The sequence below is a fragment of the Chanodichthys erythropterus genome, chromosome 23 (assembly GCF_024489055.1).
Source record: "Chanodichthys erythropterus isolate Z2021 chromosome 23, ASM2448905v1, whole genome shotgun sequence".
NCBI lineage: Eukaryota > Metazoa > Chordata > Actinopteri > Cypriniformes > Xenocyprididae > Chanodichthys > Chanodichthys erythropterus.
Window position 1 is genome coordinate 21,702,188 of NC_090243.1, and position 24,290 is coordinate 21,726,477.

Consider the following 24,290-nt stretch of genomic DNA (forward strand, 5'->3'; position numbering starts at 1 on the left):
TAAGCTTTTCCATTGATTATGGTTTGTTAGGATAAAACAATATTTGGCCGAGATGCAAGTATTTGAAAATCTGAAATCTGATGGTGCAAAAAAATCTAAATATATAGAGAAAATCACCTTTAAAATTCATAGCAATGCAAAAATACACTTTTGATATATTTACGGTAGGAAATTTACTAAATATCTTCATGAAACATGATCTTTACTTAATATCCTTATGATTTTTGGTTATTTGGTTATAAACGCTTATTGGGTTATAAAAGCTGAATCTGGAATCTGAAGGTGCAAAAAAATCTAAATATTGAGAAAATCACCTTTAAAATTGTCCAAATGAAGTTCATAGCAATGCATATCCACTCGCAAAAATACACTTTTGATATATTTACGGTAGGAAATTTACAAAATGTCTTCATGAAACATGATCTTTACTTAATATCCTAATGATTTTTGGCATAAGAGAAAAATTATGACTGTTTTTGTGGTCCAGGGTCTCGCACACACACACACACACACACACACACACACACACACACACACATATAGAGTGAATTCAGGGTGATTGGGACACTTTTCAACCTGAATTCACCCTATATATATATATATATATATATATATATATATATATATATATATTCAACCTATATTTTGGTGTCTTTATTGGATAGGCTAATGCACAAGTACATTTTTAACATCTAAAATAATGTCTCAATAGTATGTATATGATACACCTGTTTCAACCCATATAAAAAAGTACTGTGGTGACACCATATATACCATGGTGACACCATATAAGCTTTCCATATTCATTTACTACAGTATTCACATGGTTCTCTGAGGAATTTGCTAGAAAATCAGACTGTAAAGAGCGGATTTGTCACATTTTAGTGCAATTTTCCATCTTATCTCACACTTAAAATTGCTTTGACTGGAGTATTCTAGTGCATTCTGCCTTTATATTTCTGACAGGAATAAAAAGTTACCTCAAAAACACAGTACATGTGCAAAATATACTGTAAATAAACACGAACTTACTTTGACTTTCGAATTTCCTGATGATCGTGTCGAGGAAAGTGTTTTGCGGCGCGACGTGCCCTCGTCGTACCGGCATCCTCGCGCGTTCAGTCCAGCGGAGTGTCTCGAGCTCAAGCTGACCTTCCAGCCACGCTCTGCGCGCCCTGGGCACGCGCGGCTCCACACAGCGATGCGCGAGCGTCCCCCGCTCCGGAGAACTTCATCAGCAGCAGCGACGCTCACGAGCGAGATACTTATCCAAACAGCAGTTTCCGGTTTCCAAACGCGAGTAGGAGATTGTTTACGTCGCGTAATCCCTTAAAAATGATCCCGAAGTGACGCCAGGCTAATTTACTTCGTGACATGTGGGACGCTGAACTCTGTCTGACTGAAACGCGCTCGAGAGGTACCCTAATTTTACCATAGTCACGTCCTCGGGTATCCCTTTGTCCAATTAAAGCGCTCTTCTCAGTTTTCATTCGTCGGAAAAAAGAAAAAAAAAATGTACTTGGAAGAAAAGAGATGCGATTATTTTGACGCGCGCTCCTCCCGTCTCGATGGTGACCAACAACAACGAGCTCGTCTATTTAATTACCAATACAGCTAAACTTATAATAATAATAATTACTGATTTATAGTAATATAATCTATGTATAGTATGCAATTAGCGTAAATTAAAAATAAAAAACGTAAAACTTTAGATAAATAACGATTGCGTAAATAATAAACATGCATTTAGATCATTGCGTTGTCTGCTTTCGCAGGTGTCGAACCCTTGATGTCGTCATGCCCTGGGCTTTTGTGGAAAAGAACAGAAATAACGGGCTGCAAATGAAAGGTACACTGGGATACTTCACGCGCATCACGAGCGATCGCCGAGAGCTCCATGCGAGACCTTCTTCTAACCCACCTGACAGTTGTCACGCGTGAGCTTTTGCGCTTTGTTTTCCACCTTCGGCGGTGTCGCGCGCTGTCAGACTGTACATGATACGTCATCGTCGGTGCACGCGTCGCGGACGTGGGGTTTCCCTGCGCCGTCACGCGCGTGCAGACAAAAGACACTCCTCGTGGACATAACAGCAGTACTATGAATATAAGCGGAGGTATTTAGGGCAATAACAATGATTTTGCAACTTCTTGCCAATTAGCTTAAGAAGCGAAATTGCGTGGAGTTTGACATTTTCAGCAAAATGCTTGTGAAATCAGGGCTTCACAAGGGGGCGCGGCGCTTTTGTCCATATTTATCCAGACTGTCTTTGAAGCGTCCCATCCTCCTCCTCCCCATCCATCCCTTTCATTCAATATCCGCAAATGATCATATGTGACAGGTGTAAATTAAATGCTTTTGTGCTTCTTTGTCTCCAATAAACTGATCCACGCTAGTAAATAAGCCCAAAAAGGTTAGTTTAAGTGCTGCATTAAAGTCAGTTAAAATAACCTGCTTTCATTGCATTTTCTCAGTCATTTTGAAATGCATAATTTAAACTCAAAGTTCAGACCATGCATTTAAAAGATGCAATTATGCACATTTAGAAATATATTTGATGCAAGAAATAATATATAAAATGTTTTATAAATCAAACCACAGATCTCAGTGCATTTAAAGGGAACAAAAAATCTACTTTAGACTTTAGTAAAATCATATTTTCCATATATATATATATATATATATATATATATTGGGTGAATTCAGAACACTTTTTGCCATTGAGATGAATTGGAAAAACGTGTCCAAATCAAACTGAATTTTCCCCCTATGCTCAAAATGTCTCAGTAGTATGTATATGATACACCCGTTTCATTAGCGACCCATATAAAAAAGTACTGTGGTGACACCATATAAGCCTTCCATATTCATTTACTACAGTATTCACATGGTTCTCCAAAGTATTTGCTCGAAAATCACACTGTATAGAGCGAATTTGTCACATTTTAGTGCAATTTTCTAGCTTATCTCACACTTAAAATTGCTTTGACTGGAGTATTAGTGTATTCAGCCGTTATATATTGTTATAATGATCATATGTGACAGGTGAAAATGTAATGCATTTGTGCTGTAGTGCATCTTTGTCTCCAATAAACTGATCCACACTAGTAAATAAGCCCACAAGGTTAGTTTAATTGCTGCATTAAAGTCAGTAAAAATCACAAAAATAACCATTTTGAAATGCATAATTTAAAAGAGTTTAAACTCAAGATCAAAGTTATGAGAAGATTTTTCAGTGGTTAAGACCATGCATTTAAAAGATGCAATTAAGCACATTTAGAAATAAATATATTTGATGCAAGAAATAATATATAAAATAATGTTTTATAAATCAAACCACAGATCTCAGTGCATTTAAAGGGGGAAAAAATCTACTTTAGACTTTAGTAAAATCATCTGTTCTTCTTAACATAGTTGCTTTTTATAATACAAAAATTTGCACCTAACATTTATCAAAGAAATCAGTTGTCATGAAAGGTGAAAGAAGACCGTCTTTGACAATAATTCATTTCTTTATAATCAACAGAGCTATAGATTCATTAAAATACAAAACATTAGAGACTGAAAACGTAATAAATCCTAACATAATTTAAAGGCTGTACAGAATGTAGATCTCGTAGAGCTTTAGGAAATATTAAATAGAAAAGATTCAGTCATATAATGACAAGCTACATAAAGAACACCGGATGAATATGAGGACGTACAGTAGCATCTCTCTCCATTCAGCGTCTCGACAGGTCTCCTCCACCTGCGGAAAGGGGAAAAGTGCAAAATATTAACCTGCATTCTTCATTCATACCTTCTGAAGGTTCACTATAACAAGCTACACAACAGAAATATTATGTTAAATGGGATCTATAACGCTCCTTTCACAAGATGTAATATAGTCTCTGGTGTCTCCAGAATGTGTCTGTAAAGTTTCAGCTCAAAATACCCCACAGATCATTTATTATAGCTTGTCAAATTTGGCCCTATTTGGGTGTGAGCAAAAACACGCCATTTTTGTGTGTGTCCCTTTAAATGCAAATGAGCTGCTGCTCCCGCCCCCTTTCCAGAAGAGGGCGGAGCTTTAACAGCTCAACAACAAAGTGGGAGAATCTCACGCAGCCAAAATGAGGATTGGCAAAGGGGACCCCGCCCCCTTTGTTGTGTGTTCTCGGGGGCGGGTTTATGTAAATTTTAGGGTTTGTGATGTCACTAACCCAGGAAGAAGCTCGTTGTAGTCCCTACCAGACATTTGTTGTAGTCCTTAAACAGAGAATTATTTTCTCTCTTTGCATTGAACTTTGAGCGTCGTAACTTTGCAGATGTTGTTTATGATCAAACAGCAACATTACACACTAACTAAAGTTAAAAAGTGAAATAATAATCAACCACCCCTTTAATATTTAGTCTCCGACACACTGCAAAAAGTGCTATTCTCCCTCTTGTTTTCCAGTAAATATCTAAACATTCTTAAATCAAGATGCATTTAAGTAAATATCAAGATTAGAATGGCAATCTGAAAAATAAACTTGGTTCTTCTCTTTGAATTAAGTTTGTTTTCTGAGCCTAATTGTCGTTTTAAGCACAAACTCACTTGATTTTTATACATTTTTAACATTTGAAGATGTCATTTTGCATCTCAAGTAAATGGATATTGATTTAAGAATGCTTATGCTGGAAAACAAGACAAAAATACTGAGGAAGAACATTGCTTCATCATATATTTATTCAATAACAAAAAATATGATGTTGCCTTCAAGAAAGTGTAATTATGATGTGCATTTGAAAGTGTTTTTGGTTGGGATGAAAATGGACATGGCAATTTTATATTTCTCTTTTTCACTTCTCAACAAAAGCAGGAAGCTTTTAGTGCTGGTGCAACACAATAAAGAGCAAAGGAAGCCATTATGTGCGTAATTGATGTATTTTATCATTCTTGTGGTGAATTATGGGACATGTTGTGGTCGCGCAAACTGGCTAAATTTGTGTTCTAGGAAGCTTTTTATCTGTTTTTCATCAACTGTACACAAGTGCATTCAAACTCAATTGAACAATATTAACAATGACAATTTAATTATGATCGAAGTTTGCTTCCACCACGATTCTTTAATCGGCAGAAAATCCACATTTGATTTGAGCTCGTCTCTGACGTGACTTGAAAGCTGCACAAGTCAGGCAGACAATTCTTCAAAAGCCACAATTTGTTACTCAAACATGATTTCAAAATTTTGCAGCATTGTTTATAAAGCTCACGAGCGTATCGATAAATATCAGTCTGCGTTCAATGGCTCCGTGATGGCGTACGATAAAAATGCAACCCCTCTAAGTGAAGTCCTGCAGATTCAATTAGCTAATGAGATCAATCACATTGATGAATGACTAAACACTGACGAGAACAAGCCTAATGAAATCGGGCATGCTGGAAACGCAACGAGTTACAGTCTGCTGGTTATAGCATGAGAACATGATGCTTCGCTTGTGATAATGCTGGAAATGCCACATGCTCTTCAGAGCTGACCATTAAAAAACATGAATAATTTATGTATGTCAGTGTGAAGGAAGTATAATAAATATCTGTCGATATTAATATTAGCTTTAACTGGTTAGTTCACCCTAAATGGATAAAGAAGGTATGAGCAAAATTTCTGGGGGGTTTTGGTAACACTTTAGTGGTTCTGTGACCCAGCAATTGGGTTGTTTTAAGCCAGTGGTTGGGTTAAATGTTTGCTCAACATGCTGGGCAGTTTTATTTAACTCAACTATTGTTTAAAAATAACTATATGGCTGGCTTTAACCCAACCGCTGGGTTAAAACAACCCATTCATTGGTAAACTGTGTAAACTTAACAACTACCTTAATAATAAGCAGTAATTAGGAGTTTACTGAGGCAAAAGTGGTAGTAAATAGTTAGTTAAATGTGAGAATTGGACCCTAGACTATGCTCTTAAAAATGCTGGGTTAAAAATAACCCAAGTTAGGTTGAAGTTGGGTTAAATGTTTGCCCAAACTGCTGGGTAGTTTTATTTAATTCAACTATTGTTTAAAAATGACTGTATTACTGACTTAAAATGAACCCAAAATAAGTTGGAAATTAAAAATCAGACATAATTATTAGAGGTAACAATAATAATCAAAAGGTGAACATTTATTAATAAGCAACTTAATAAATGCTCATTGTTTAATTATTATTCATTAAACATATTAATAAATGTTCATTTCCAACCTATTTTGGGTTCATTTTATGCAAGAAATTCAGTAATTTTTAATCAATAGTTGAGTTTAATAAAACTACGCAGCAGGTTGGGAAAACATTTAACCCAATCGCTGGGTTTGTCTACTTTCAACCCAACTAGGGTTGTTTTTAACCCAGAATTTTTTAGAATGTAAACTAACTATTAATAAGCAGTAATTAGGAGTTTATTGAGGCAAAAGTGGTAGTAAATAGTTAGTTAATTGTGAGAATTGGACCCTAAACTACGCTCTTAAAAATGCTGGGTTAAAAATAACCCAAGTTGGGTTGAATATGGACAAACCCAGAGTTTGGGTTAAATGTTTGCCCATCGTGCTGGGTAGTTTTATTTAACCCAACTATTGTTTAAAATGACTATATGTCTGGATTAAAATGAACCAAAAATAGGTTGAAAATTAAAAATCAGACACATAATTACTAGAGGCAACAATAATAATCAAAAAGTGAACATTTATTAATAAGCAATTTACTAAATGTTTATTGTTTAATTATTATTCATTAAACATATTAATAAATGTTCATTTCCAATTTATTTTAAGCAAGAAATACAGTAATTTTTTAAACAATAGTTGAGTTAAATAAAACTACCCAGCAGGTTAGGAAAACTTTTAACCCAATCACTGGGTTAAAACAACCCAATCGCTGGGTTTGTCCATTTTCAACCCAACTAGGGGTTGTTTTTAACCCAGAATTTTTTAGAATGTAAACTACTTTACTAACTATTAATAAACAGTAATTAGGAGTTAATCGAGGCAAAAGTGGTAGTAAATAGTTAATTGTGAGAATTGGACTTTAAACTAAAGTGTGACTTTTTTTATGTGAAGATTAATTGCTAACACTTTTGTTTGGACTAAGAATGAACAATTCTTCTACTGCATTTATTAATCTTAGTTAATGTTAATTTCAACATTTACTAATAAATTCATTTACATTAATTTACTAATACATTAATCAAGAGTTGATTTAATGCACTGTGAACTAACAGTTGTATAACGTTATTATTATACAGCTGTTATACAACTCATTATTAGTTAATGTTAAAAAACTTATTGTAAAGTGTTACCGATTAATTAAAACGTTTTTTTACTCCCAATGAACTAAATGATTTATTAAATACATCTTTTTTAAATGATTATACACAACTTTAATTTGTAAACATAATGCTTAATGTTTAAGTAATCAATGTACTTCTGCTCTGAAAACTGAAGTGAATTTCATTCAAGTTAGTTCATTATAGGAAGATAAAATATATTTTGTATATAGAATATATGTATATGATTATATGTGTGTATGATGTATTTATCATGTTTGTTTTCTAATTGTAACAGTTTAATAAAATTGCAAGTTTTATGGATTGTTTATAGTGCTTTAAGGGTGTTTTGACAGTATAAATCACCATCATCCACTTTCCCTGTATGGAAAACAGAAGCTTGGACATTCTGCCAAATATCATCGGAAGTTTTTTCCGTTTTTATGTTGGCACATTTGTCCTCACTAACTGCTGTGCTAACAGAACGTCAATCTTCCCAAACCAACCGGAGAGGATATTCACCCCCTGATGTCTGTTTCCTCTGGCGTTACCCACCCTGGCAGCTGGTACACTCGCAGCTGTGAATGACGGGCAGAACGACAGGCTCGACGTCTCCGCTGGCACACTGCAAGCTGAGGAAGATCACGGGGTTCTGCGGGTCCAGCCTGTAACTGCAACAGTCGCAGAAGGCCTGCAGGTACGGCTCCTGAGAGACAGAGAGAGAGAGAGACGTTATTAGAGGCCAGAACAGACGAGCGAAACCCACGGATAACAATCCAAATTGTCTTCACGCTACATTTGCTCAAATGCCAATGGCCTGCTCTCTTTGATGGAGCGGAATCCTGGGATCATTTAGAGCGTTTCGTCTCTGAAACGCTCCAGAGAGAGAGAGAGAGAGAGAGAGCCGAACACGAGATGCAAAAAGAAGAGGGCAGATGTGAAGGAGAAAAAAAAAAAAAAGAAAAAAAGAGGTGCGAGTTTTGCCGTTAAAGCTGGAGTGTGCAGACTGGTTTCCATGGCAACCGGACAGAAGTTTCCATTTCAAACACATTCTAAAATAGTTGCAGCATCTGATGAAACATTTAAATCAAGAACAAAGAACACGATAAATCTGGTGCTTTTGTATTGTGATCTGCTGTGAGAAGATCAATATGATGTATCCATTACTAGCATTAGTTCTTTAGTGGTTTAATGAATGATATCAATGTTTATATATACTGTATGCATGTATTTATATTTATGATTATATATGACTATGCTTTAATAACCTGTGAAGGTTAACGCAGCACTTCTCAGATCACAGAGAAACGAACGACATGCACCTCCAGAATGACATCGGTCCTGGATAAACAGCGCCCTCTGCAGAAGCTGACCTCCACGTTGTCCAGGCGACAGTCGCCCTTGGTGATGTTCCTGACCTCAGTGTAACGACGGCACTCAGCAACAGGATCCTCTGGAGACGAGAAAGTGATGTTCACGGGAGAAAATGGGACAGGAGGAGAGAGGGACAGCCGAGGATTAATAGAAGCACATACAGAAGAAGAAATTAATCAAATCTTGTGTGTTGATTTAATGAAGGGTTTCAGAAAAACTCAGAACAACTGAGAGAAGATTGATGCTTTTAAAGTTGAGAAGAAAATCCAAGGAAGAGTTACAAACACGTTGCCACTAAAAATTATATTCGTGTACAAATTAGTGCGATTCATTGCATCTAACATAAAAATTTGTAAATATGTGTGTGTGAACATACATATGCACACACATATTTACAAACTTTTATGTTAGATGCAATTAATTGAAATTAATTGATTTGACAGCACTAGTACAAATACATTTTAAAATCTGCATATTTTCTTTCTTAGTACAGTCTTCTTGTTGTGCACAATTCATCAGTGCATGTTTTTATAAAGAACAAATGTTTGGTTCTGGTTTCATTAAAATGCAAGTACTCAGAAACCAATCATTTTTCCCTCGCTAAATATCCGGTTTCCCTCAGAAATTTGAAGTAAAATGGGTCGAATAGTATTTCATGTTGACTTTAATGTACACAGTGCTGAAATTTCATTCATAATGTCATTAAAATCAAACATTAAAATGTATTACATTACCATGAGACCTAAAATATGCAACATGATTAATATAGTGTGAAATTTAGTAAATGCATGAACAATAAGTATGCATTAATCTTTGGTAACATTAAAATACTGTTCATCGTTTATGGTTTTGGTTTTAATAATGTATTAGAAATGTTGAAATTAAAAAATGCTTTCAAAGTATTTTTCACTGTTAGCTAATGTATGTGAACAAATGAAAGCTTATTGATGAAGTGTTACCCGTTTGTTATTATTGTTAAGTAACAGATTCCTTCATATATGCTTATGTTTGCCATTCTGACAAACTATGCATATGTAGATTGTTAAGTTGTATTTTGCAGCTCTCTTGCTGATTTAGAAGATTCGTTCTTGCATTTAAATGCAGTTGTTCCTCCTGAAACTTTGAGAGTTTTCACAATTCAGCATTTTTATATTGCACAAATGATCCGAACGGATCCTTTCAACTGAGAAGAATCTACAGAGTCCTACAAACTCTGGAATGTAGTTCCACCTCTGCCTCGGCTGTAGTTTGACTCAAACTCGGAGTGCCAGAGCTAAAGCTCCAGTATGCTTAATGATGTGTACTACATCAATAGTCTGTGGCACATGGGGCTGCGAGAACTGCTGACAAATATCACCAACTCCTGGCTCACTCTTCCCTATTAGTGGTGAGTTTCGTGACTCTTACCTGGATACTCTCTCCGGCACACAGGGCAGCAGTCCTCTGCTTCCAGCACCTTCACTTCACCCTGGAAAACAGAGAGAGAAATGATGTAGAGGATATCGGTGGTGCCAGGTGGCTCAGAATAGCTCGGCGTACGTGACTCATCTCCTGCGAGATGGACGGATGCTGACAGTACCGCTGTGACAGACTCCATACGACTCCCGCCGGGCCAAAGGTGCTCGGAGCCATTTACAGTCAAAGATGGAGTAAAACAGAGAAGCCAGAGGCGATATAATGAATTTTTTTTTTTTTTTGACTTGTTATGCAAATATAAACACTCCTGGGCAAATAAAAATAGGCCAAGCCAAAATATTTAGTGATCTTTTAATTGTTTTAGCTATTTTAATCCCAAATCACAAGTCAGGAAATTAGCACTAATACTGTAGATAAAGCAACTTAGCACAGAATAGCCTTCCTGAACTTGAAGAGTCAGGGTTTTTCCACTCATTAATGGCCTTAAACAGTTTAAGAGTAGTTGAAAAATGTCTCCTAGTTCATTTTAGTTTAACGTGAGATCAAATATTCACTATAGGGTTCAAATCTGGACTCAAACATGAGCCTGATGGACTTGTTCTCAAGCCACTTCTTGGTCTTCTTTATTTTTAAGCCATTCTGCAATATTCTCCTGTACTCTGAAGCATTACATGACTTTTCACAGTGAAGCAGCTCACCGGTACCAGCAGCTGAAAAGTCTCCCCACACAACAACAGTTCTTCCTCCATTCTTCAGATGTATTTATTATATTATATTTCTCAGCAGATTTTCAAAGACACCGCTCTGGAGCATCAACATGCAACTTTTGTTTTGTTGTGACTCATCACTCCACACATAACTTCCCATATTCTGCTAAAAACTTCATTCTGTCATTGATGCTTTTCTGAGACATTAATGACTTTTTATGTAGTGCATTTTGCTTATTTTTGCTCCTGACCAATAATTTGTGGTTAAAACTATTAAAAGCTTTTTGTTTGTTTAGTTTGGCATGGTAATGGAAATGACAATGTTGATATGTTTGGACTTAGCAGAATAGATCAGCTATCAGCTTTTAATTATTGCTGCTGCTGCTGCTATTAGTGCTGGTGCTGGTGCTGCTGTTGGTTATTGCTGCTGCTGCAGTTAGGTATTGCTGCTGTTGCTGCTGGTTGTTGCTGCTGCCACTGTTATTGCTGCTGCTGTTATTGCTTCTGCTTGTATTGCTATTGCTGCTGCTGATACTGTTATTGCCGCATCAGCTGTTGGTTATTTCTACTGCTGTTGCAGTTAGTTATTGCTGCTGCTGCTTTTGTTGCTGCTTCTGCTACTGTTATTGCTGTTGCTGCTGGTTGTTGCTGCTGCCACTGTTATTGCTGCTGCTGCTACTGTTATTGTTATTGCTGCTGTTATTGCTGCTGCTGCTGTTAGTTATTGTTGCTGCTGCTGCCATTATTGCTGCTGTTATTGTTATTGCTGCTGTTATTGCTGCTGCTGCCATTATTGCTGCTGTTATTGCTGCTGTTATTGCTGCTGTTATTGCTGCTGCTGTTATTGTTATTGCTGCTGTTATTGTTGCTGCTGCCATTATTGCTGCTGTTATTGCTGCCATTATTGCTGCTGTTATTGCTGCTGCTGTTATTGTTATTGCTGCTGTTATTGCTGCTGCTGCTGCTGCTGTTATTGTTATTGCTGCTGTTATTGCTGCTGACAATGTTGATATGTTTGGACTTAGCAGAATAGATCAGCTATCAGCTTTTAATTATTGCTGCTGCTGCTTTTGTTGCTGCTTCTGCTACTGTTATTGCTGCTGCTGCTATTAGTGCTGGTGCTGTTGCTGCTGTTGCTGTTGGTTATTGCTGCTTCAATTAGGTATTGCTGCTGTTGCTGCTGGTTGTTGCTGCTGCCACTGTTATTGCTGCTGCTGCTGCTGTTATTGTTATTGCTGCTGTTATTGCTGCTGCTGCTGCCATTATTGCTGCTTCTGCTGTTGGTTATTGCTGCTGCAGTTAGTTATAGCTACTGCTGTTATTGTTGCTGCTGTTGGTTATTGCTGCTGCTGTTATTGCTGCTGCTGCTGCCATTATTGCTGCTTCTGCTGTTGGTTATTGCTGCTTCTGCTGTTGGTTATTGCTGCTGCTGCTGTTATTGCTGCTGCTGTTAGTTATTGCTGCTGCTGTTGTTATTGCTGCTGCTGTTAGTTACTGCTGCTGATGCTGTTATTGCTGCTGCCGTTATTGCTGCTGCTGCTGTTATTGCTGCTTCTGCTGTTGGTTATTGCTGCTGCAGTTAGTTATAGCTACTGCTGTTATTGTTGCTGCTGTTGGTTATTGCTGCTGCTGTTATTGCTGCTGCTGCTGTTATTGCTGCTGCTGCTGTTAGTTATTGCTGCTGCTGCTGTTATTGCTGCTGCCGTTATTGCTGCTGCTGTTAGTTATTGCTGCTGCTGCTGTTATTGCTGCTGCTGCTGTTATTGCTGCTGCTGTTATTGCTGCTGCTGTTATTGCTGCTGTTATTGCTGCTGCTGCCATTATTGCTGCTGTTATTGCTGCCATTATTGCTGCTGCTGTTATTGTTATTGCTGCTGTTATTGTTGCTGCTGCCATTATTGCTGCTGTTATTGCTGCTGCTGCCATTATTGCTGCTGTTATTGCTGCTGTTATTGCTGCTGCTGCCATTATTGCTGCTGCTGTTATTGTTATTGCTGCTGTTATTGTTGCTGCTGTTATTGTTGCTGCTGCCATTATTGCTGCTGCTGGTTGTTGCTGCTGCCACTGTTATTGTTATTGCTGCTGCTGTTGGTTATTGTTGCTGCTGCTGCCATTATTGCTGCTGCTGCTGTTAGTTATTGTTGCTGCTGTTGGTTATTGCTGCTGCTGCTGTTAGTTATTGTTGCTGCTGTTGGTTATTGCTGCTGCTGCTGTTATTGCTGCTGCTGTTAGTTATTGTTGCTGCTGTTGGTTATTGTTGCTGCTGTTGGTTATTGCTGCTGCTGCTGTTATTGCTGCTGCTGTTGGTTATTGCTGCTGTTATTGCTGCTGCTGTTGGTTATTGTTGCTGCTGTTGGTTATTGTTGCTGCTGTTGGTTATTGCTGCTGCTGCTGTTATTGCTGCTGTTATTGCTGCTGCCGTTGGTTATTGTTGCTGCTGTTGGTTATTGTTGCTGCTGTTGGTTATTGCTGCTGCTGTGGTTATTGCTGCTGCTGCTGTTATTGCTGCTGCTGTTGGTTATTGCTGCTGCTGTTGGTTATTGCTGCTGCTGTTGGTTATTGCTGCTGCTGTGGTTATTGCTGCTGCTGCTGTTATTGCTGCTGCTGTGGTTATTGCTGCTGCTGTTGGTTATTGCTGCTGCTGTTATTGCTGCTGCTGTTATTGCTGCTGCTGTTGGTTATTGCTGCTGCTGTGGTTATTGCTGCTGCTGTTGGTTATTGCTGCTGCTGCTGTTAGTTATTGCTGCTGCTGTTAGTTATTGCTGCTGCTGCTGTTATTGCTGCTGCTGCTGTTAGTTACTGCTGCTGCTGCTGTTATTGCTGCTGCTGCTGCTGTTAGTTATTGCTGCTGCTGCTGTTATTGCTGCTGCTGTTATTGCTGCTGCTGCTGCTGCTGTTATTGCTGCTGCTGCTGTTAGTTATTGCTGCTGCTGCTGTTATTGCTGCTGCTGTTAGTTATTGCTGCTGCTGTTAGTTACTGCTGCTGCTGCTGTTATTGCTGCTGCTGCTGCTGCTGTTAGTTACTGCTGCTGCTGCTGTTATGCTGCTGCTGTTATTGCTGCTGCTGTTATTGCTGCTGCTGTTGGTTATTGCTGCTGCTGCTGTTATTGCTGCTGCTGTTATTGCTGCTGCTGTTGGTTATTGCTGCTGCTGCTGTTGGTTATTGCTGCTGCTGCTGTTAGTTATTGCTGCTGCTGTTGGTTATTGCTGCTGCTGCTGTTAGTTATTGCTGCTGCTGCTGTTAGTTATTGCTGCTGCTGCTGTTATTGCTGCTGCTGTTGGTTATTGCTGCTGCTGCTGTTATTGCTGCTGCTGTGGTTATTGCTGCTGCTGCTGTTATTGCTGCTGCTGCTGTTATTGCTGCTGCTGCTGTTATTGCTGCTGCTGTTGGTTATTGCTGCTGCTGCTGTTATTGCTGCTGCTGTTGGTTATTGCTGCTGCTGCGGTTATTGCTGCTGCTGCTGTTAGTTACTGCTGCTGCTGCGGTTATTGCTGCTGCTGCTGTTAGTTATTGTTGCTGCTGCTGTTAGATATTGCTGCTGCTGCTGTTAGTTATTGCTGCTGCTGTTAGTTATTGCTGCTGCTGTTGGTTATTGCTGCTGCTGCTGTTAGTTATTGTTGCTGCTGTTAGATATTGCTGCTGCTGCTGTTAGTTATTGCTGCTGCTGCTGTTAGTTATTGTTGCTGCTGCTGTTATTGCTGCTGCTGCTGTTGGTTATTGTTGCTGCTGTTAGTTATTGTTGCTGCTGTTATTGCTGCTATTATTGTTGCTGCTGCTGTTATTGCTGCTGCTGCTGTTATTTATTGTTGCTGCTATTGCTGCTGCCGTTAGTTATTGTTGCTGCTGCCGTTATTGCAGCTATTATTGTTGCTGCTGCTGTTATTGCTGCTGCTGCTGTTATTTATTGTTGCTGCTGTTATTGCTGCTGCTGCCGTTAGTTATTGTTGCTGCTACCGTTAGTTATTGTTGCTGCTACCGTTATTGCAGCTATTATTGTTGCTGCTGCTGTTATTGCTGCTGCTGCTGTTATTTATTGTTGCTGCTGTTATTGCTGCTGCCGTTATTGCTGCTGCTGCTGCTGTTAGTTATTGTTGCTGCTGTTATTTATTGCTGCTGCTGTTATTGCTGCTGCCGTTATTGCTGCTGCTGCTGTTAGTTATTGTTGCTGCTGTTAGATATTGCTGCTGCTGCTGTTAGTTATTGTTGCTGCTGCTGTTAGTTAGTTATTGCTGCCGCTGTTGGTTATTGCTGCTGCTGCAGTTAGGAATTGCTGCTGTTGCTGCTGCCACTGTTATTGCTGCTGTGTTTGGTTATTGCTGCTGTTATTGCTGCTGCTGTAGGTTATTGCTGCTGCTGCTGTTATTGCAGCTGTTATTGCTGCTGCTGCTGCTGTTATTGTTGCTGCTGCCGTTAGTTATTGTTGCTGCTGCTGTTATTGCAGCTATTATTGTTGCTGCTGCTGTTGTTAGTTATTGTTACTGCTGCCATTATTGCTGCTGTTATTGCTGCTCCTATTGTTATTGCTGCTGCTGCTGCTGCTGTTGCTTATTGCTGCTACAGAACAATTGCAGGATTTGCTTCTGCCAATACACACACGACATGCTGCTATGAGCAAGTAAGACATGCTGTTGCTGTACAATATAGCATACTTGAATTACCAGTAGCAGATCTATAGAGGTGGAGCTGGGGAAGGTTGAGGGTTTCTGAAAGCGAGCTGTAACTGCTACAGCAAATGCTGACCAAGTATTTGAAGGTTGAGCAGCAAGCTCATTGGCTACTGATTCAGCAGAAACCAATGCTGTGTTTATATCAATAAATTATCTAAAAAGTATTGTTTATTGTTAGCTCATGTTAACAAATGAAACCTATTTTTATTTTCAGCCACAACACCAAGTGACACACGGGATAACAATTTATTTAATATTATTTAATTATAAATTTTTCCTGCATTATAAAAAAGTTGATAATCCTATTTATGTTGCCATTCTAACTATGCATGATTAGCAGTTTTTTATTATTTGCATTCAGCATTGTTTTTGTTTTGTTTAGTTGCAGCTCCTAAAACTTTGCTGTGCACTGTAAGAGTTTTCACAGTTTGAACATTTCAGCAGTTTTAAATCGCACAGATTACTGACTGTTTGAATCTCTGAAAACCGTTTTTATCTTTTTGCGATTCAGTTTAGTGCAGCCAAAGGCACAGAAGTGAAACACTGTGAAAATGAGTTCAGTCTGTGCTTATTTCTGTCCATGATTATTATTGTAGCTTGGAGTTAACAGGAACAATCCTACAGTGAGGAGTGACATTTACTCGTGCCGGCAGCAAAAATGCAAATTGGGTAATTTGATTTGGACCGAAAAAAAAAAGAACAAATGTTGTACAAACTGAAGGCAGTATTTTTAGTTTTTCTTTGAACAGATCTCTGCAGGAGTCCAAAGGAGATGTCGGGTCCCCCTGAGACGGTGCACAGAGCGTCCTAAAGAGCTGCTGATGCTCTGAGACGTCCAGGCCATCACTCCAGAGCCATCTGGGACACAATCTCTGACCGGAGCTGTTGCCTGGACAACGGGTCAGTCTATTTCCAGCATCTGCTGCGCTAACGGCGGCCTGTTCTCTTACTGGGCTCATTTCTGATGCAAGGCTATTCACTGCTTTTTTGGCTGACACATGTGAAACCAAACTGTGAGAATGCAAGAGCAGATTTCTAACTGAGAAACCAGGAATATATGACATGTTGAAATATCAGATAATTAGGAAGGAAAGCAAATATGAAAAAACAAATGGCACATTTCTTACCTCAGAGCAATGCAGTGGAGGACAGCTTGATTGACAGTGTTTCTGGCCATTGATACAGCGACATGACTGACAGCCGTCCACCCACTCGGACCCCGGCTGTGACACACAATCAGAATTAATTTATATTTACATTAATTTTGTTCGACAGGCACTTTCCTACCAAAACAAGTCTTGATATATATATACAGGACCTGTCAAAAGTTTGGAAACATTACACTTTTTTAAATGTGTTTGAAAGACGTTTCTTCTGCTCACCATTTATTTGATCAAAAATACAGTAAAAAACTAAAACATTTTTGAGGAAATAATGATACCATTCAAACATTTGTGGTAATATTAAAAAAAGAGAAATTCATACTTTTATTCATCAAGGATGCATTAAATTGATCAAAAGTGACAGTGAAGACATTTATAATATTACAAAATATTTATATTTAATAAATGCTGTTCATTGAACTTTCTATTAATCAAAGAACTGATAATAATAATCAAAAATGATTCTTGAGCAGCAAATCATCATATCAGCATGATTTCTGAAGGATCATGTGACAGTGAAGACTGGAGTAATGATGCTGAAAATTCAGCTTTGATCACAGAAATAAATTATATTTTAACATATATTCACATAGAAAACAGCTATTTAAAATTGTAATAATATTTCACATTTTTTACTGTATTTTTGATTAAAAAAACGCAGTCGTGGTGAGCAGAAGAGATTTCAAATAACACATTTATGTATTTAATTATCACAATTTATTATAAAAATGTATTATTTGTTTTTATTTTGATAAGATTACAAACGCAAATATTTTAATTCATTTTCATACATTTTCCTTTAGAATAACATCACTAATCAATCACGGACCAGGAGCATGAATTAACAACGTAAACTTTTTAAAGAAAAAGACTCTTGAAATGAGAGTAAATATTGATCTGCTGTCCATATGTTATTATGTACGTATATCATCCATCTGTTTTGTGGTGAAGGCATTTTACCAGCCACAGGAAGTTACATCATCCATCTCATTCACAAAACGCTCTTCATACAGAAACTCTTACTGTAGTTCAATTAGAAAACCTCGTAAGGCCTTTCATCGCTTTATTCATTATTGATGTGGCAATTATCTTTTTTCTATAGATGCCCTGAGCACTCATCCATCACACTCATTAATGATGTTCCTTATTAGGATAAATAAACAAAGTATCCAGCACAATTACATGATAAAGGGCAGTGATAGTGTACCTCTCGAAGCGTCCCGTCTTCCTCTTCACACTGACAGAGTGCTGGAATCACACACCGGCCCTCCAGGCTCCGATATCGGCCCTCTTCACACACGCAGCCCTCCGTGGCCCCGGGGCCCGTGCAGTTGAGCGGTTCAGGCCTGTAGAGGTCCACACACCCCCTCTCACACACTCGCTCGGATCCGGACACACTCCAGAGCCAACGCTCACCCTCCGGACACTCTGTGTGAACATTTAACATATATGGTGCAATCACACTTCAATGAATACACCATATTGCTGTATTTAACTTAATGTGAAAAAAAAATGCTAAACCAGAATGTGTTTTCTGTCTTAAAGCCCCACAAACCCTCTGCACTGAATTCACACTGTGTTTCTCACCACATTCGGGGCCCCTGCAGACTCGTGACGTGTGTGACGGCCCCTCACACTCCTGTCCTCTGTACTGACGCTGGCGCCGGATCGTCCGACTGGAGAACTGCTGTCCAGAGCCGCAGGACGCGGAACAAGAGCTCCACACTGACCAGCTGCTCCATTCACAGTCCACTGACACGCAAATAAACACTTCAGACTCTGTTCCTTTCACTTCGTTTCATACCCAGAGGAACATTTATTTCTCAGAGACTGTAGGAATGTTTGTTTCTCCTCTGAAGATTTAGTCAGTAGTTGTTATACAGTTAATAAAAATACCATGTGGGGCCCCTTTTTGTATCACTTGTAAGAGTATGAGGTCATACACATGACTCACCGTCACATGACTCGTTAGTGCAGGTAAAGAGCCCACCGTCACAGACACTGTAATCAAACACGAGACAAAAATTAGAGGTGAAAATACACAATTTACTTATTTCGCTTTCCATGCTTGATGTTAGTGTTTCCTCAGAAAACTTTCCAAAGCAGAAAAAACCTGTCAAGAATGTATATTTCACCCCAAAATCAATTATTAATTTTATATTTAGCATAATTTAAACACAAACTATGGAAGTTTGTTTCCGCCATTGAATAAAAAAAAAAAAAAATGTCATTGCGACTTTTTATCTCACTATTTTTTTCAACACTTTTTTTCTTGCAATATCAAGTTTACATCTTGCAATTTTGACTTTTTCTCAGAATTGAGTTTATATCTCGCAATTATGACTTTTTCTCGCAATTTTGACTTTAGAAAAAGTTAAAATTTTGAGATATAAACTCGCAATTGCGAGAAAAAATCAGAACTGCAAGAAAAAAGTCAGAATTGTGAGAAAAAAGTCAGGATTGTGAGAAAAAAGTAAGAATTTTGAGATATAAACTCGCAATTGCGAGAAAAAGTCAGAATTGCGAGAAAAGTCAGAATTTTGAGATATAAACTCGCAATTGCAAGAAAAAAGTCCGAATTTTGAGATATAAACTCGCAATTGCAAGAAAAAAGTCCGAATTGTGAGAAAAAAGTCCGAATTTTGAGATATAAACTCGCAATTGTGGGAGAAAAAGTCAGAATTGTAAGAGAAAAGTCAGAATTGCGAGATATAAACTCAATTCTGAGGAAAAAAGTCAGGACTGTGACATATAAACTCACAATTGTTGGAGAAAAAGTCAGAATTGTAAGAAAAAAGTCAGAATTGTAAGGGAAAAAAAGTCAGAATTGTAAGGAAAAAGTCAGAATTGTAAGGAAAAAAAGTCAGAATTGCGAGATAAAAAGTCACAATTATCTTTTAAATTGTTTTATTCTGTGGTGGAAACGAGCTTAACAAACATCACAAACACACACACACACATACTTATAATATAATTCATATATTAGCACATATACATATATAAATGTATTTTGATTAATGGCGAAACATGACCTGAGTATTTACTTCTTAATATCTAATTTTGAATTGTCTGTAATTCTGTCAGATATTCCATACAGGGCATCAGATTCTTTCAGCAATGTCAGAGTGACCTTTCTAAACTTCTTGATATATTTTGTCCAAAGAGATCGTGTGGATTTCACTTCACGACACTGAGACACACTTATAAAAGCCTCATTGAGTTTCATGAGTTATTGATTCTCAATCCAATAACCACATAAAGTTCCAGAGATGCATTTACACATGCAACACACACCCTGCGGGAGGAAGAGAAAGAAGGCGAGCCACTTATATATATGAAGTTTGATAAGTACCATGAGTTGCACGAGTTTGGTATGACAGTTCCGGGAGGAACTTCCTGTTCTTGGAGGTCCAGGGTAACGTTGGGAGGCACCGACAGGAGCGAGACGACAGAACAAGGACACTGGGACTGAGGAACACAGGTTCCGTTGAGCATCACCTGCAGATGGATAACATGATTAATTTATCAGAGCGCTGCTCGAGGGACTCGTACAGCCATCTGTGTCCAAACAAGAGGAATTACTGAAGAATTAAACACTTCCAAAAATAAAGAGCCGTCAGGAGCAGATGTGAATGTGTGCTGCTGAAACCAGACAGCTTCACTGCAGATCAAAACAAAACTAGATTTACACATTTTCAGAAGAAAACAGGTGGTGTTTGCCTGTGCCTCTGCCACTATGATGCTAGGGAGGTGTGGGTGGTTGCCAGGGTGTTGCTATGGAGGTCTAGGAAACTGCTAGGATGTTGTTATGAGGTTGCTAGGGTGTTCAAAGTAGCTAGGACATCGCTATGGTATTCTAGGAAGCTGTTAGGACATTGCTATTGGTTGCTAGGGTGTTGCTAAGGGGTTGCTAGGGTGTTCAAAGTAGCTAGAACGTTGCTATGGGGTTGCTATGGTGTTCTATGAAGCTGAAAGGACATTGTTATGACTTGGTAGGGTGTTGCTATGAGGTTGCTAGGGTGTTCAAAGCTGCTAGAATGTTGCTGTGTGGTTGCTAGGGTGTTCAAAGTTGCTAGAACGATGCTATGGGGTTGCTAGGGTGTTCTAGGAAGCTGAAAGGACATTGCTATGGCTTGCTAGGGTGTTGCTATGAGGTTGCTAGGGTGTTCAAAGTAGCTAGGACATCGCTATGGTATTCTAGGAAGCTGTTAGGACATTGCTATTGGTTGCTAGGGTGTTGCTAAGGGGTTGCTAGGGTGTTCAAAGTAGCTAGAATGTTGCTGTGGGGTCGCTAGGGTGTTCAGAGTAGCTAGAATGTTGCTATGGGGTTGCTAGGGTGTTCTAGGAAGCTGCTAGGACATTGATATGGCTTGGTAGGGTGTTGCTATGGGGTTGCTAGGGTGTTCAAAGTAGCTAGAACATTGCCATGGGGTTACTAGGGTGTTCTAGGAAGCTGAAAGGACATTGCTATGGCTTGCTAGGTTGTTGCTATGAGGTTGCTAGGGTGTTGCTATGAGGCTGCTAGGAATCTGCTAGGTCATTTTTGTGGTGGGTGTTATAGGAAGCTGTGAGGACAACGCTAACGTGTTGCTAGGCTGTTGTAGAAAGCTGCTAGGGTGTTGCTAGGTGGTTTATAGGATGGTCTCTAGACTTGTTTTAGAGCCCAGGATTTCTTTTTCCCATTTTATCACTTAGAAAAGTCACATGATTTAAGGAATCACTCACAGCTCCAGGCGGGCAGCTACACCCAGGACTGCAGGTCGCCGGCACACACTGATTCTCGGGCCACAGATCCTCACAGCTGTACGGACACGATCCCGCACACGTGCTGATCACCTGACCAGCAGGACAATCTGAGGGAGAAAACACGCTGCTTCACACACTAACAGACCACACCGTTATTTCAGCATCCCAATTAGCATACAATTTACATAGATTAGATTATTATTTGAGGGTTGACTACTGCTTTTAATACAGTAGTCTAAACGCAAATGATTTGTTGTGTCTCATGAGGGCAGAATCTGGTGCTGGTTTAACAGAGTACCAGCTGAAGTTCATTAACAGTAGTAATCAAGCTGCCTAAACGACTCTTGAGGGGAATCTGTTTTAAGACACACTTCATTCCTCCCGAAGGCTTATCTCACGGTTTTAAATGAGTCCATCAACTCCTGTCTTATCATCTAAAAACACAATTAATGAACAGCAGCATGGTCGTCACACGCCGCCTCGTTCAGCTTCTACAGATTCTGTTGCTTTAATGCAAATCAGTGCCGATGTTTTTATAATATTTAGTGCATGCTTGTCGTCCACTGAAAGAAGCATAAAATTGCACACAAGAGAACCATGTGAAGCTGTAATGGAGCTAAAGGAAGGTAAACAAAATGAGCGTTTCTGCAAATAAACAAATGTGACATGGAAATTGATTATCATGTCTGAAGCTCATGAAAAATATAAAATCATGCATACTATAAAGATACTATATAAAGTTTTTTACATAGGAACAATGAATGTGAATTTGGGAGGTAAATATTATCCTAAAAAATTTTTTTGTGATTTACTTGATTTTGACTGAGATATTCCTTCATGCATTTCATGCAGACAAAGCAACACATTCAGTTCGAGTTATGAGCGTGTGCTGTCATGTTTTATGAAATCATAAACTGAAGTCAGGTATTATATATAAGGAGTGTTTGAAGGGTTTATAGGTGACACATCATAAGTGTTTGTCTTTCATTAACTGTGTTTGAGTTTGTTCAGCTGTCAGGCTTCTCCAGTGGTGTATAAAGTACTCGAAAACCATACTTGAGTAAAAGTATAGATATCTTTTTGGTAGAAGTTAAATTTACTTGAGTAAAAGTTTTAAAGTATGTGATATTTTTTGTACTGAAGTATGAAAGTATTTTTCTGATATTAAACATACTTAAGTATTGAAAGTAAATGTAGGAGCAAAAAAATATTATTAAAAATTGTTCTGCACACAGTTTGAGCAGCAAGATTACATTTTGTTTCTTTGAATTAAAAAAAGGCTAAATTTTTATTGTAATTTTTAAATATAAAAATACTAATTATATATTGATCATTCATGTTAGTTCACAGTGCATTATAACTAATGTAAGAGACAACTTTAAAATGTTAAAATGTAAATGTTGAAATTAAAAATGAACAATACTTTTATTAACCTTATTTAATGTTACAAATGGACTCTTATTGTAAAGTGTTTCCATTTCATATAAATCCAAACAGTCATGCTTAAAATTACCATCTTTACACACGGGTTTACGCATGGGTTTATTATATGTATACTTTCACACATTATTTGCCTCTATTTTAGAAAACTTGATGATTATCTAATGAAATATGTGTTACAGTGCTGATAAAAAAAGAACTGAAATCGAATACATTTCTGATTTATTATGTTTCTGTCGCTGCATGATGAGGATACAGTTTAAATATGCAAATTCGCTGGATAATGAATGTATAAAAGCGAACAAATGGATATAAACTAACACAAATGAATGGTAACAATCGTGACATTGAACAGTTGGTGTTTTTGTCACATTGTTTTAACCGCTTGAGGTACTAATGTTAGCATCTTCTCAGCTTCAACGGCAAACATACTGCTGATCTCCACTAATGCAGCATCTAGTCAATAAACTAATTACTTTATAATGATATGAAATCATGTACTGTAGTATAAAACATACCGTTTTGTTGTCTATATTTTTGCGCACAGCCTCAGGTCACGTCAAAACAAACTCTACGAGCATCAGTGAGTTTTTATATCGCCTCTAGAGGTCGCTCTCGTACTGTATAATAATAGCGCACTCTTCTCTGCCGCTCCAGCAACGGACGCAACCCGGAAAATGAAATCAACCGCGGTTGTGCGAGCACTTGCTTGCAGTCTGTGTTCTTACGACTTTATTTTGTAGTAAGTAACGAAAATGCTTTGGGAAAATGTATCGGAGTAAAATATTATAGTATTTTATTTAGGAAATGTAGTGGAGTAAAAGTTGAGAGAAATATAAAAACTCAAGTAAAGTAGAGATTCTCCCAAAAAATATTTTAACAAAGTATTATTACTTCATTACATTACACCACTGGGCTTCTCCTTCATGTGTGTTTGTGTGTGTGTGTGTGTGTGTGTAGACGTATTTCCTGTACCGGGCAGGCAGTTGTTAGTGTTGCATGCGGTGTGTTGTTCGAGGGGTCCGGGGCAGGTCAGACCCCCAGGCTCTGGTTCCTGTAGGACCGTCTTCCTGCGCAGTGATACTCCTCCACCACAGGAGGCGCTGCAGTCACTCCAGGATGACCACTCGCTCACCACACAGCCGGCTAACATGACCCATATGTTTTATGTAAATTAATTTTGCATGGATTTTGAAAGTAAACATGCTCTGTATGACTGTAGCTCTAACACTGGCTGACCTGGACAGGGCGACGGCGAGCAGATTTCACTCTGGAGGGTGTCAGTGCAGGACGGTCCTCCAGTCGTGTGTGTGCAGGACCGCCGGCGTGTCTTCTGTCCCATCCCACATGACACCGAACACTCACTCCACGATCCCCACGGACTGTAGACCGGACACATCCGATCCGTACACGACAGAGAGCCATTGACACACACACTGCAGAGACAGACACATTTGTGTGTATTTATGTAGATATGAAAGTACTTGTTATAGGGCCATAAAAACATCCTCAT

The 24,290-nt window shown here is 38.6% G+C and overlaps 2 protein-coding genes across 2 annotated transcripts in view; both read right to left on the reverse strand.

Moving 5' to 3' along the window:
- The window catches only part of kcnh2b (potassium voltage-gated channel, subfamily H (eag-related), member 2b), a 192,427-nt gene extending 191,313 nt beyond the window's left edge, over nucleotides 1–1,114 (reverse strand). Inside the window, exon 1 of the mRNA XM_067377265.1 lies at nucleotides 1,033–1,114. Within this exon, the coding sequence (XP_067233366.1) occupies nucleotides 1,033–1,108 (76 nt within the window). The 5' untranslated portion in view covers nucleotides 1,109–1,114. The remainder of the gene's footprint in view (nucleotides 1–1,032) is intronic.
- Nucleotides 1,115–7,810: 6,696 nt separating this feature from the next.
- Nucleotides 7,811–24,290, reverse strand: part of sspo (SCO-spondin) — a 97,368-nt gene continuing 80,888 nt past the window's right edge. Inside the window, exons 97-105 of the mRNA XM_067377682.1 lie at nucleotides 24,017–24,213; nucleotides 21,317–21,444; nucleotides 19,944–20,089; nucleotides 18,546–18,592; nucleotides 17,799–18,019; nucleotides 16,556–16,651; nucleotides 10,045–10,105; nucleotides 8,586–8,716; nucleotides 7,811–7,969 (exon numbers count right to left, since the gene is read on the reverse strand). Of these exons, the coding sequence (XP_067233783.1) occupies nucleotides 7,811–7,969; nucleotides 8,586–8,716; nucleotides 10,045–10,105; nucleotides 16,556–16,651; nucleotides 17,799–18,019; nucleotides 18,546–18,592; nucleotides 19,944–20,089; nucleotides 21,317–21,444; nucleotides 24,017–24,213 (1,186 nt within the window). The remainder of the gene's footprint in view (nucleotides 7,970–8,585; nucleotides 8,717–10,044; nucleotides 10,106–16,555; nucleotides 16,652–17,798; nucleotides 18,020–18,545; nucleotides 18,593–19,943; nucleotides 20,090–21,316; nucleotides 21,445–24,016; nucleotides 24,214–24,290) is intronic.